General features: G+C 41.1%; 1 protein-coding gene across 1 annotated transcript in view; it reads right to left on the bottom strand.

The window, feature by feature from the left end:
• CORIN (corin, serine peptidase) overlaps positions 1-13,126 on the bottom strand; it is a 1,855,778-nt gene that overhangs the window by 597,817 nt on the left and 1,244,835 nt on the right. Inside the window, exon 9 of the mRNA XM_086962682.1 lies at positions 3,450-3,563. Within this exon, the coding sequence (XP_086818808.1) occupies positions 3,450-3,563 (114 nt within the window). The remainder of the gene's footprint in view (positions 1-3,449; positions 3,564-13,126) is intronic.

The following is a 13,126-nucleotide window of genomic DNA, read 5'->3' as shown; positions in this document are numbered from 1 at the left end:
ATCACACCGTGCTTCTGGTGCCCTCTGCCTGTCCGGCTCTATGCCAAAGCACTCTGCTCCCTGTCTCTACTCTCTGCCCACCTTTCTACCCGCTCTCACCCCGTGTTTCCAGTACCTTCTGCCTGCTTAGCTCTATGCGACAGCACCCTGCCTCTACTCTCTGCGCCCCCGCTCTCACTTTTTAGTTATATTTTATATTATTGTATGTGAAAGTTTTAACACCTTTATTAGAACTTTCACATACAGTAATATAAAACATAACTAAAAACGTAAAAGATCCCGAAGGCGAGACCTATTGGCTAAGCCAATGCTTGTTTGTGCATATGATGGAAGCTAGTAAATGACAGGGTACACAAACACACCTGTGACCTTTGTGGTTGTATATAAATGTGCAACAACACACATCAATATGCCTTAGCGGACTGTCCCTAGACCCACTAGGTGGGACTGTTGCTTTACTAACATTGTACTGATGTGGCAAGATTCACAAACTGTGAGTGTGCGCCCGGTTGCTTCACTCGTGGACCCATTATTGGGTAGGGTGCCTTATTGCTCCTAGCAAATTAAATAGACGCCATGCCCAGCTCATGAATATGCAAAGGGACCATGTTTGCAGCCTCGCATTGTGTATCAACTTCGACAATAAAGAAGATAGGTTAAGCCTGTGATGTGTGGTGGAGTAACAAGAGACTCGACTTATTTCCAGTACCATGATGTGTATAAATTCAAAAGTTTTAGAAAAACAACATAGGTTACACAAGTACGCATTGTGGATGGCTGTTCCAGTTTTCGGTAATTACATCAGGAGAACAAAAATTATCTTTTCTTTAGAAATAATTCATAGCAGAACAAAATAATGTATTCAGAACAAAATAATATATCCATTTCACAAATGACTGCCCAGAATCGCCAGTTAGTTTAAAAAAAGTATTTACTGATCACTATAAATCATCATCAAACATTTATGCAGTACAAGAATCAGTGCAAAAAGAAAATGTCTTCAAACAATGATAATCATTCAAAGGTTATACAATAATTACCATTGGCTAAAAGGAGTTTCATCTTCATTATGATGGATCGTGATGGTGCTCTTTTGTTTGTAGGGGTGCATTATAATCACGGATCGTCAGCATCCACATATGTAATAATTTGCCTTGATAACATTTGGGTATTAGATCGTATTTAGCAATAAAGTGAAATTATAATGATAGAAATGTTTGTGCCGTGCAAATAAATAACGTGGCATTTGTGTTCTGAATAATGTAATTATTAGTAGTTGCCTGCATTCACTTAATGAAGTTGCTCATACATGATGTAATGCATTTGATATAAACGTCCACCATATTAAAGTTGCACATTGATGTGACTAATTATGCTTAACGTGTAGGATTTCATAAGCTGCTTGATGCATTTGATGTGCTTAAGTAATGTGAAGAAGAAAGGCCCAAATTAAATGTTCACCAATGCGTGTATTTGAAGGACCTATGTGTTTCATTCTTATGTTGGCCAATTTCTGTAGGCCTGAAATGTATTTTCCCTGGAAGCTCTCAGACAGGGATTTGCTAGTGAAATTCATGTGCATGTTGAATTTGTTCTGTTCTCACGTTTCTGTTGCAGGTGGAGAAAGTCGTCTTTGTTAGTTAGAGTAACACCTTTTGTTTTAGGAGTTAGGCTTGGGAAGGAGAAGATACTATGTGTAAGGAACGCTAATAATTGGGAGACGGTGTTCTTTCTCACTGAGGGAGGCCTGGGAATCAAGGTCATCGAGCCAGGAGCTGGAAGTCGACTCAAATGGAAAATCACCTGTGAGAAGTGTCAAGCAAAGTGAGGTGAACTGTGGGCGTGTTCTACGTTTTTGTGTTTTGTATTAGGGACAGTGCCCTGGGGTGGAGTCAGGAGAGGAGATTGAAAGAGAGAGAAGGAGAATCCTAGAACGAGCTCCGTAGCTTTGGCTACTTGACCTACACAACGTGAGTGTACTTCTTTGGAAGTCTTCACAAACTGACACCTTTTCCTGATCTTGCCTGGGGAAGGCTAAGTAGGTATGTCACAGGTGTGGTAGTGTAGGGACAGATTAATGCTTTTTATTCATTCACCACAGATGAAGTCTGATATTTTCTCGTGGGTGCAATCATTGTCTGTGCTCTACTTTTGTAAATTGTTATTCTGTTTATGATTCATCGCATTAAACTAGCTCGTAGGTTTGGATTTGTATTAGTTCCCATGTATCTCTACAACCGCGTTATGAGTTGTTCGTACATCCAGTTGGTTTTGGCTTCGTAATAAACCCACTAACTTGGATTTCAGAGTCTGTGATTCTTCAGTGTCATGGTTCTTATAAATTAGGATTTGCTTTAATTAGTTATTTCTCCCCTCTACACTTCTCAGCAGGTAACAAAGGTCCATCGGCCAAGAGTTCCACAGTAAATTGGTAGGAAGGAAAGAAGCTCATTCGGTCAATTTCTTGCAGGCAATGCCCATACATTTGTTCGTTTTACTTAACAGTTGTTGGACCGCAGCGCATAAACCAAACTGCACAGAATCTGCTTAAAATTATTTCTTGCTCAGCTGGTCAAAAGGCACAGCAAGATACAAACCATAAAAGGTGCACAGCCATAATTCTTCACACATTCAAAGAGACTTTAGCAGATGTTGCACTTTCCGATTTGGGCGATCAGGCAAACATATGCTAATAATTGTATATTCGGAGCAATAGCAATAAATATGTCCCCTGCATTCCCCTGTAGCAGGAGCTGTGCTCATCTATTGATATGTCATATTTGGTTCTAGTAGGAGTTGATAGGCAACTGCGTCGCCCCTGTCAGGCGGATTGATATGATCTTAAAAAATATTTCGTCAAGTTCCTGCAGACCACAAACATTTAAAGGTAATAAAGCCATATGCGGATGGATACAAAATGTGGAGGAGCGTCACCTTTATGCTCTCCAGTTGGGTGATAAGTAGATTAGCCTGGTTGAGAGGCCCTCCATTTGCTCAAGAGGTCGCACTCAGCACAAGAGGTCAGACTGTTTCAGTCGACCAGTCATTTGATATCGGGACAGAGTGAGGTGGTGGAGGAATAAGGAATTGCATACATTTCAAATATTCCGTGAGTTGTTGGCTGCTGGGTGAAATCTAAAATATAAAAGACATGTGACAGGCAAAAGAAAGACATTTGAAAGACAAAAGGCAAAATCGGTGTAGACGGTAGTATTGTAGAATGCTGCATGAATAGCCCAAGATATGAGAAGGGTGCATGAGGCAGGAGGCCTTAATAATGTTGTATAATTCTCACACTAAGGATGAGGCAAGATGGAGGTCAACAAAGCACACTACCGTATACAGAATATTGCAAGAGACAATGCACATGTAGAATTATGCAACATAGTTTAATTGAATTAAAAAGGATCAGGTTGATGCACTAGTAAATAAACAAGACTTCTACTTACTTGGACAGTTCTCCTCGTCACTCCCATCTTTGCAGTCCTTGTCCCCATCACACCGGAATGCGCTGGGAATACATTGCCCATTGTTGCACTCAGTGAGACCCTGACTATGACATGCTGAGGATAGATGAAAGGGTCCAGTTAGAAAGGTGAATGAACAATTATCTTTATTATAAGAACAATATCGTGATACTTCTTCCTATTTTGTCTCTCCTGCCTTGAAGGAAGCTTTAAGAAAAGAAAAACAATGTTGTACTTCCTGTATGTTGAAAAGCACTTCTGTTACAATTAGAAAGGTGTTGGTGCCAACCTCTCCCTACAGCTATCTCCAGGGATCAGAGAGGCCCTGCCAAGCATATTGCTTGTTTTCTCATTGCCACACTTTTCATGTCAGTGAGACCACCATGAAAAGTGTGGCAGTGAGGAAATAAAGGGGACCCTACAGGGCGGCTTGTTTCTCACGCCATGTGCATGCACATGGGGGCACAACATGTGCCGCCCCGCCCCCCCCCCCCTGTGTGCATGCACACCAGTACATGCACGGCATGGACTGCAGTCCATTCCTTTGCAGGTACTGCCTTTTACATTCTTATTGTGGTGCCTATTTCATAGGCACCGCCCTGCGAATGCCAAAGAACCATCTCCAGGAAGGAGAAAACTCCTGCTCTGGCTGCGGTTGGTACATGGGTTTGGTGGTGCTGGAGCAAGGCGGTCCTGCACCACCAAACTCTTAATGAGGCCCATAGTCATAATATAGTGCTTTCCTTTTACAAATCATTTTTCAGGTGTGACAGTCACATTGGCTGAATTGAACTAAACCACGTATACAAGTCCTAGAATTCACCAAAGTATACAGACGTAAGACATGGTTCAAAAGGAATCCTCATGATATTGTGTTGACACCACTATAGAAGAGATATAGGTTAACCTAACTGGCGATCGCTTTCTAAGCATTCCACAGAAATTCCGCTTCTGCTGGAAGAAGAGAGCCCTGATGTGTTGTTTTTGACAGAAACATGGCTAAATAGCGAGGCTGACCCTGCTATTGTTCAAGCTCTACCCTCTGGTTATGCTATTCAGAGGCTGGGCCGGGAATCAAGAAGAGGAGGCAGTATTGCAATTATCTACAAAACTGAATTTAACTGCTGCACTTCTGCAAGTCCCCTACCCAACTGTGATAGTCTTTCTTTCGCAATTGGTTTATCACATGTTTGCACTTTCTCAGGGATTTTAATTTATCGCCCTCCAGGCCCTCTTGGCCCATTTCGCAGGGATCTTCCTGATATAGCAGTCAATTTTGGTAGCCCCCTCCCCAATTTTACCCTATTAGGGGATCTTAAAATTCATTTTCAGGACACCTCACATCCAGCTACATGTGAGTTGGTCGGTGGTCTGGGGGCGTTTCAACTTAATCAAAAAGTTGGCGGTCCCACTCACTATAAATGCTATTTCATTGACCCCATCTTTTCTAATCTTAAGAATCTTTTGGTTGGGGTCCCTATTCTGGTGCCCTGGTCTGACTATTTCCTAATTCCATTTACTCAGGTCTCTCAAGCTTCTATTAAGTCAGCTGTGGGAACCAAAAGACAGGTTCGCACATGGTCAAAACTTCCAACAGAATCTTGGGTGACAACTCTTGAAAACACTAGACCAGCACCTGACTCAAATCCCACCACTGAAATTTAGACATTTGATGAATGGCTTGAGTCATCATTGAACACTGTCCTCCCAAAAAATGGATTTGTAAGAAGTTAGGAGCTAATCGAAATCCTTGGTACTCTCCCAAACTTCGTGAGCTTAAGCAACTTTGCAAAAAACTTGAGAGAATACGGAGAAATTATTTTTCAGCAATCAACAAAGAGAAATATAGAGAGGCTATAAAAATGTACAAAGCTGAAATAAAATCTGCCCAGGCTCTCTATTATAAAGAGAGAATTACATTGGCCTCCAACTCTCTATGCAAGATTTTTCGCATTGCAAAATCACTCCTCATTCCTTCCTACCCTCCCACTGTATCTGACGATACCTTATCTCGCTGTAATCAAATGGCAGAATTTTTCTTCAATAAAATACAAGATATATATTCCTATTTCCCCCAAGTTATAGCTCAACAAAATGCACTATCTATGGATAATAGGCCCAAAGATAGAGAATGCCTATTGGAGGAAATTCTTCCTCTGAATGTGTCTTCTCTGCGAATCATTCTCAGCCAATTAAAATCTGGCTCTCCCATAGACTTTGCCCCTCCCATCATTCTGAATCTAGTTGCTGAGACACTGTCCCGAGTTATCCATGACTTGATTAAAGCCTCATTCCTGACGGGCCATGTCGCCCCTTCTTGGAAACGGGCAATGGTCAAAACACTTTAAATAAAAACTAATCTGGACCCTGAAGTGTGGGGGAACTACCGTCCCATTTCACTACTGCCAGGAATTAGCAACATTGCAGAGAAGCATGTGAATTCTGCTCTTTCTACCTTTTTGGTCAGCAACAGCTGTCTCCACACTTCGCAGACAGTATTTAGACCTCAACAAGGTAAGGAGAGTGCTCTTCTGGCAGTAGTAGAGGAATCCAGAAAAATCGTAGATGGCAGAGGCTGCGCAGCTACCATTCTTTTAGATCTCAGCGCAGCCTTTGACACTGTCAACCATCAGCTGCTGATTCAGAGATTTAGGGATGTGGAAGTGGTCGGGACAGCTCTGAAGTGGCTGCAGTCCTTTCTGGAGGACAGATCTTTTGAAGTCTTTGAAGATGAAATCACCTCAGGACAGATGCCCCTTAGATGTGGGGTTCCTCAGGGATCCTCCCTGAGCCCCACACTATTTAATATTTATATGAGTTCCGTGGCAGAATTAGTGCTGCCTTTTGGACTCCAGATCATCACCTTCGCTGATGATACTCAACTGGTTGTCTCTTTCAATCAGCCGGACAGTACTGGACCTGGTCTAGCCTTGTGCCTGGAAAAGGTTCAATATGGATGGAATGCTCTTATCTGAAACTCAACGGGCGAAGACAGAGCTGATGCTCCTTGGTAACTCAGCCACTTTGAATGTAGGATTGTTCTGGCCCAGTTGTCTTGGCCCACCTCCTCCCCCCAAAGACCAGATTAAGAGCTTAGGCGTTTAGCTTGATCGTAATCTTGATTTCAAGGAGCAAGCATGGAAGGTTGCAGCAAGTTTTATGGGATCTTAAGGAGGATACGGAAAATCCTCCCTCTGTTTCCTTTTCCTGCCAGAAGACTGATGGTTCAGGAACTCATCCTTTCCCGGTTTGGCTATGCCAACGCCCTTCATTTAGGAGCTCCATGCTGTACCACCAAAAACTACAGATTGTGCAAAATTGCACAGCACGCGGACTCCTGAACATTCCCAATCGTCTATCGGCTAACCCTGCCCATGCTACTCTTCACTGGCTTCCTATTCAGGAGAGGATCCAGTTTAAGGCGTTGTGCACAGCACATAAAGCACTATCTGGCAAGGGTTCGCCCATTACCTGTTCCATCATTTCGCCCTACCGTTCCAACAGGGTCTTGAGGTCGGATAGCAAACATCTGGCGGCAGAACGAAAAATCAGAAGATCACAGAGTGGAGGGCGTCTCTTTTCATATAATGTTGCTAAAGTATGGAATCGCCTTCCCATCCAGATCCGTCTTGAGCCGAGTTATCTGATCTTTTGAAAAAAAATGTAAACCTTTTTATTTCCCTAAATATTGCTCGGAGTTTTTTTGATTGCACTGCTAGTAGCACTGGGATGCCCTCGGGTAACCAATTAGAAATGCTGATTTATTTATTCATTCATTCAACTGAAAGTATTTCGACAACTTTCCCATCCCAGCAACATCATAGCGCTGTTAAGTATTATGAATCGCCTCCCTTCATAGTAGTATAGCTGGGAAAGAAATGCTAGAAGTAACAGCCTAAAACAGCAAAAAATATTGTTTTTTGTTGGGAGTATATTAACCTACAAGCCTTCAACTGAGTGAATATCAAGTTGGAGAATGCAGGCCAATAAACTCTTAAGCCAACAAATGCCAAAGCTGACAAAAGGCGATATATCAGATGTGATACCAAATCCAGGATCTGGACGGAAAAAAGAAGTTCTTACCTTTCCTACAATCAATTTTATTAGGAAATGTAAATATTTCTAATATCATGGTCAAAATAAGGGATTTCTGGGGGTGAGAAAATGATGCTGCAGTAGTGTTTCTTCTCTGTTTGCTGGGACCAGAATTTGGAAAGAGGCTCCTGGAAGGAGAACTGCTGGAAGAGCATAAAAGGAGGAAGAACAGAACCATGTCAGGAAAGATTGGATAGGGGAACAGGAGAGATGAGTTGTCAAAACGTTAGGAGAGGGGTAATATTTATCTTCGTGCGACTCTGCTGGTCCCTTACATAAGTTGTAGGTTGAGCGATTTTCTATAATTAAGTAAATATTTTGTTCCATAAAAAATGGCCTGAAATCTATTGTTTAATTTGATATTTTCTTTCTATTTGTGGTGCATAGCCACGTCGAGTAAGGTCGGAGTGGTGTGGAAGGGTTTAGAATAATACTTTTCCAGTAATATGTGGCAAAGTTAATGGTCTGTTACCCAATGTCTACTTATCTATCACTTTGGATTCACTACCTTTTACTCTGTCACCTCATATAAGCAGTGGTAAAATGAGTAATGGACATCTTTATCCAAGCGTATTTTTTCCTCTGAGTTTCCTCCTTTGTTTTGCAACTCTGTGTGCTTGCCGCATGCTGCTGTCTTTCCATTCCAAGATTTTGGCAAAACCTCTTTGGGGAAGTTAGCGATCTGGTGCCTTTATACTTTGCGATTTGCTGAAAGCGGGATGAGTAATGAGGCCTGTGTCCTGACATGAACTACTTTGGACAGATCCAGCTCAAAGCTACATGTATGTCACTTTTCTGAGTGAATGTTTTATCCTTGTGAGTTGGGAAAGACTGTCGTCATTTGCGTTGTTGCTGGGTTAGCTCTCTTTTCTGTCATTCCTGGCACAAAAGTTCTTATGACTAATTTTGTGTCTATCGATCATTTTTCGAGGCTTAGCATATGTTATACCTTGACCAGCAAGAAGTGGTTTTATAATGCATTGCGTGATAGTTGGACTTCTCTGTTTGATATTTTGCTCTTGCAGTGAAATTAAAACAATCTATTGCGTGATAGTTAGACTTCTCTGTTTGATTTTTTGCCGTTGCAGTGAAATTAAAACAATCTCATTAGAAAATATAGTAAAAAGACTGAACCATAAAAGAAGACTGTATGATGCAGGTTTCAGTAAATTGCCCAGTGGCATAGCAAAGTTGCCATAGGAACTAGTGCAGGCAAGGCTAATAGGCCCTCTTACTGCTGAACAGCTAGTGAAATACAATAATAAACAGCATTCAGTGGAACCGTAAGGTCTCCGACCCCAGGTGCCACTGCACCTGCTGCACCACTGGCAGCTACGCTCATGCTATCGCCCACATTCCGAGTAAGAAGGTAATCTTGATTTGGCAGTAACATGATTTTTCGACCAAACAGACATCAGAAGTAATGTGGGAACAGGACACTATACATTTTTTTCCATGAATTGGAAAAACAAGATGGAATCAGCGTGTAAACATAAATTCCTATAGTTGTAACCCTTTCCACAGGGATACTCTTAGCATCAAAATCCCATAATGTGTAACTAATGAGGAACATGAACCTGAACACTGCTTGAGAGAAGCATTGGTTGAGGCTATCTATGTTTGGGAAGGCTCTTCCTGTTGATGTGACAGAACTGTAAAAACAAGCATTTACAATGCAATCGGTCCCGCCTTTGGGACCTTATATGTATTTAGCTGTGCAGCACATTAGCCTGGGCGCTGAAACCTCTACTGTTCTTTAACATGGAGGGAAAGTGAACACCAAACTGCGGGACAAGCCAGGTATGGGAACACATGGAGAGAAATATTGCCTTTCAGTGGAAATGGTATAGTCCAAAGCTCTGTTTTCAATATAAAATCAGGGCCTTCAGTGAAATATCACTGAAAATACAAGATTTGAAAAAAACAGTTTTGTCTATGGGTGCTCGTGGAAGACCATTTCTATGGACTGGAATCTAGAGAATGCTAAAGTGATTCTGGTATTTTACTAACCTCTGCTGGTCGTTTTATATCAAGCAAGTTAAATAGAGGCAGTTGCCAGAAAAATTAAAAAAAGAAAGTCCCTCAGCAAAAAGCAATTCTGGTATTTTACTGACCTCTGCTGGTCGTTTTCTATCAAGACATTTAAATAGAGGCAGTTGAACACGCTGAAAGAAATTGTGATATTTTACTGACCTCTACTGGTCGTGTTCTATCAAGACAGTTAAATAGAGGCAGTTGAACAGAAAAAAGCCCCTAAGCAGAAACAGACAAGTCCTAGGGCTGATATCCAGAGCCCACAAAGTAAATACACTTAAAAGTATATACTAAAGTATATACAAGAGGTCTCAAAAGCTTAACCTAATTACCACCATAAATTATTATTCACCTCAGTTCTAACTGACTTGACAATAAATACTATTGTTCCTTAGGGGTCTCTTTAACAAATGAATTATTAACTTTTACAAGCTGGTCGATTACACATGCTGTTTTCAGAAATCTCACAGCCATCCCACATATTTCTATAAAATCTTACTATTTCCAGTCATGTGCCTAACCCATTTTTTTTTAGTAATGGCCAGATTATTCACCAATTTATTGTTATAATATACCTCTAAACATACACTACTTTTTATTTTAATCTATCTGGACAATATGTTTCAAGATGTAGCTTAATTTCTTTCATAACTCCAGAAGAAGTGAGGATGTGTTAGAGTTTTCATACCTGATTTTCCCACTTTTTAAATTAAAATTTTAATTATAAAAAAAACTATTGGGAATGTAAATTAATACTCAAAATCATGTATTCCTTTTCCTGAGAACACCCTAACCCAAAAACATTGACAGCCCATGCCCTGCAGGACCTGTCTTTGACGCTCCCAATGTGATGTCTTTTTCAAAGGCACCACTGTGGGGCCACCAAAGAATTGCCCTCCAGAGACTTTAAAAGTCGGACCCTGGCGGGCAGTTTTTTATGGCTTTAGCACCCTCGGGGCGAAGGCGTGGCTGCCCTGCTACAAGACCACCAAAGTCATTATAAGACCCCAAGGCTATTATTTGCTGATATGGGTTATAGTTTATCATTGATGGGTCTTGCCACTGACTTTGAAAGTCGCTAAATCACTGGCGCGAATTAAGCAATGCAGAATTCTGATACATATATTGTATTGCTCAACAACACTCAATATAGCGCTCCCTATGGACACTTGTCTCATTTTATGCTTACCAGTTACAATAATTTATTTATTTGATTTGTTTATATAGCATTTATATAGCGTTCCATGTCTTAGACGAATGTTAGCATGTTTTACAAAGAACAATATCAAATAACAGTTGACCTCCATAAGCAATGAACACAAAAAAGGCAAGCAAATACAACTCTTTGGCCTGAGATTGTGTTTTAAATTTGACTGAGTTCCATTGGGGGTCACCTATAAAACTTAGGCCCCTTTAAAAATGTATTTTATTGCTATCACATCCGATAGCCAATCACACATTTGCATTTCCAAAATTATTGATGTAATGATAAATTAATGTATCCACTTTTTGCCAAAGCTGCCTACACATTTGCTCTTACAAGCACCAGCCCCAATTACGGGCCATAAAGATCCTAGGTCAATATTTGTTATTCCTACCCAGCTTTGACCAGTGATGCTGACTTGGCGCCCTTCAAAATGCAACTGCCAATATATTACCTAAATAATCCCTATGGAAGACCCCGTGCCCCTCTTTGGATTCTATTCATTCAGCCCTGACTGGTGTGGGTGGCCAGAGTGCACTTATCTGGTGGTCAGTAATGTGGTGGTAGTGTGGCTGGTGAGGATTGTGCCAGGGAAGCCTGAACAGCGGTATGGCTGGCTGACAGAGACTTCAAAAGCAGGCAGCTAACAGGGGGGGGCGGGGGGTGCATTTCCCTTGCCTGCATTTGGCTACATTACAATGTGATGTAAATAGAAAGATGATCCGTACTTCAAGTTAGTTCTTTAAGTTACTTTGTTCAATTAAGATGTTAAGATATAAAGATAACCCCATCAGGAGCAGCTGTCCTGCTGCTCAGCCCTCACCCAACTGACATTCACAAACCACTCACATTCCACTCTCATTGCACCCATCCAACATTCCACAACACAGACATTCTAGCTGAGCTGCAGGAAGACTCAAGATACAACACAATGCATATGAATCATGTGGACAGGGTTGAAGGGAAGACGAAGAGTGAAAAATAGAAATACAAATTATGTATTTGTTCTCCCTTTTTAAAGGTACGTACACATGCTAAGTACATCAGTTTTTGATTTAGGTATCTCAGGGCATTCAGGCGATAGAAATCAACACATGGTTAAGATGAAACAGAACTGTAGACAAATTGTAATTGGCTAGGCTCTTGAATGCTAACAACAATGAGATACTGAGAGTTGGCACACATTATCAGTTAAGTAACACACTGGCAATCGGCCAATAACCCATAAGAAAGTACAAACCAGAGGTTAGGGTAAGTCAGCGAATATATTAGATTGCTCTCTGAGTCTCAAATCTCATATAAATAATATTAGTCAGATATATCATCATTTAATTGATTAATCATGACAACTCCAAACCTCTCTGTTCATACAGAGATACATTATTGCAATGGTCTATGTCCAGACCTTTTCTAGAACTCCAAGCCAAGGTTCCAAACAACAAACATCCCTAAAACGGCAAGGAAGGAGCTTATCAATATAAAAGTAACAGGCACACTGAATTAACATCCTTGCAGAAACACTTTTTTTTTAATATAAAAACAACATGCACACTGAAATAACATCTTTGCCAGCATACATTTTTAAAATAACACCACAGTAAAGAACAAGTTTTAGCCAACCAATTTTCTGGCTTTTCTAAAGGGTAGAAGTACTTCTCCAGGGATTGGCAACTTTGAGTGCATGGTTGAATGGATGGATGATGATTCAACAGATGGCTGAATGGGTGAGTAATTGCATGCATGGATTGATGGGCGAACGTGTGCATGCATAGGTAGAAGGGCGCACAGCTAGTATGTGTATGCATTAATTTTCATTTCTTTAGGGAAATTTTCCCTCTGAAGATGAAATTGTTATTTTATATAGTAATCGCAACCATGTTTTTTGCTATTTCTAAAGTCATGTGAATAAAATGTGCTACTTTTACCCAATGGGATGGTACTCAGCCTACCAAGATTGGCAGAAGAAAAGTCCGAGTGTCCTCCGCCACATTTAAAGCCTTCACAGGCTAGTGACTGCAAATATCAGCAGCGAGTGGCCAAAGTACAGAGTCAAGTACTAAGCTACCTCAAATGGAACCCCCACCGCACAACCTCTAAATGATAGACACAGACTCACCATCCCCTTGACACTGCAGCAGCTTGTAAAATGATGTCAGATCAGAGCTGTGCGCGGGCTTTGCAGAGGAGCTTTCACTACTCAGCCTCTAGAGAAACCCCCACCTCACAGCCTTGCTGTTGTAGTATAAAACAAAAGTTTATTTTTACTATACAGCGATACTCAAAGTAAGGCCCAGGAGTCGCATGCGGACCTCCTGAATGCAGGCGC

This window comes from Lissotriton vulgaris, chromosome 3_1 (assembly GCF_964263255.1).
Source record: "Lissotriton vulgaris chromosome 3_1, aLisVul1.2, whole genome shotgun sequence".
Classification (NCBI taxonomy): Eukaryota; Metazoa; Chordata; class Amphibia; order Caudata; family Salamandridae; genus Lissotriton; species Lissotriton vulgaris.
This window is presented reverse-complemented; position numbering and strand designations above follow the sequence as displayed.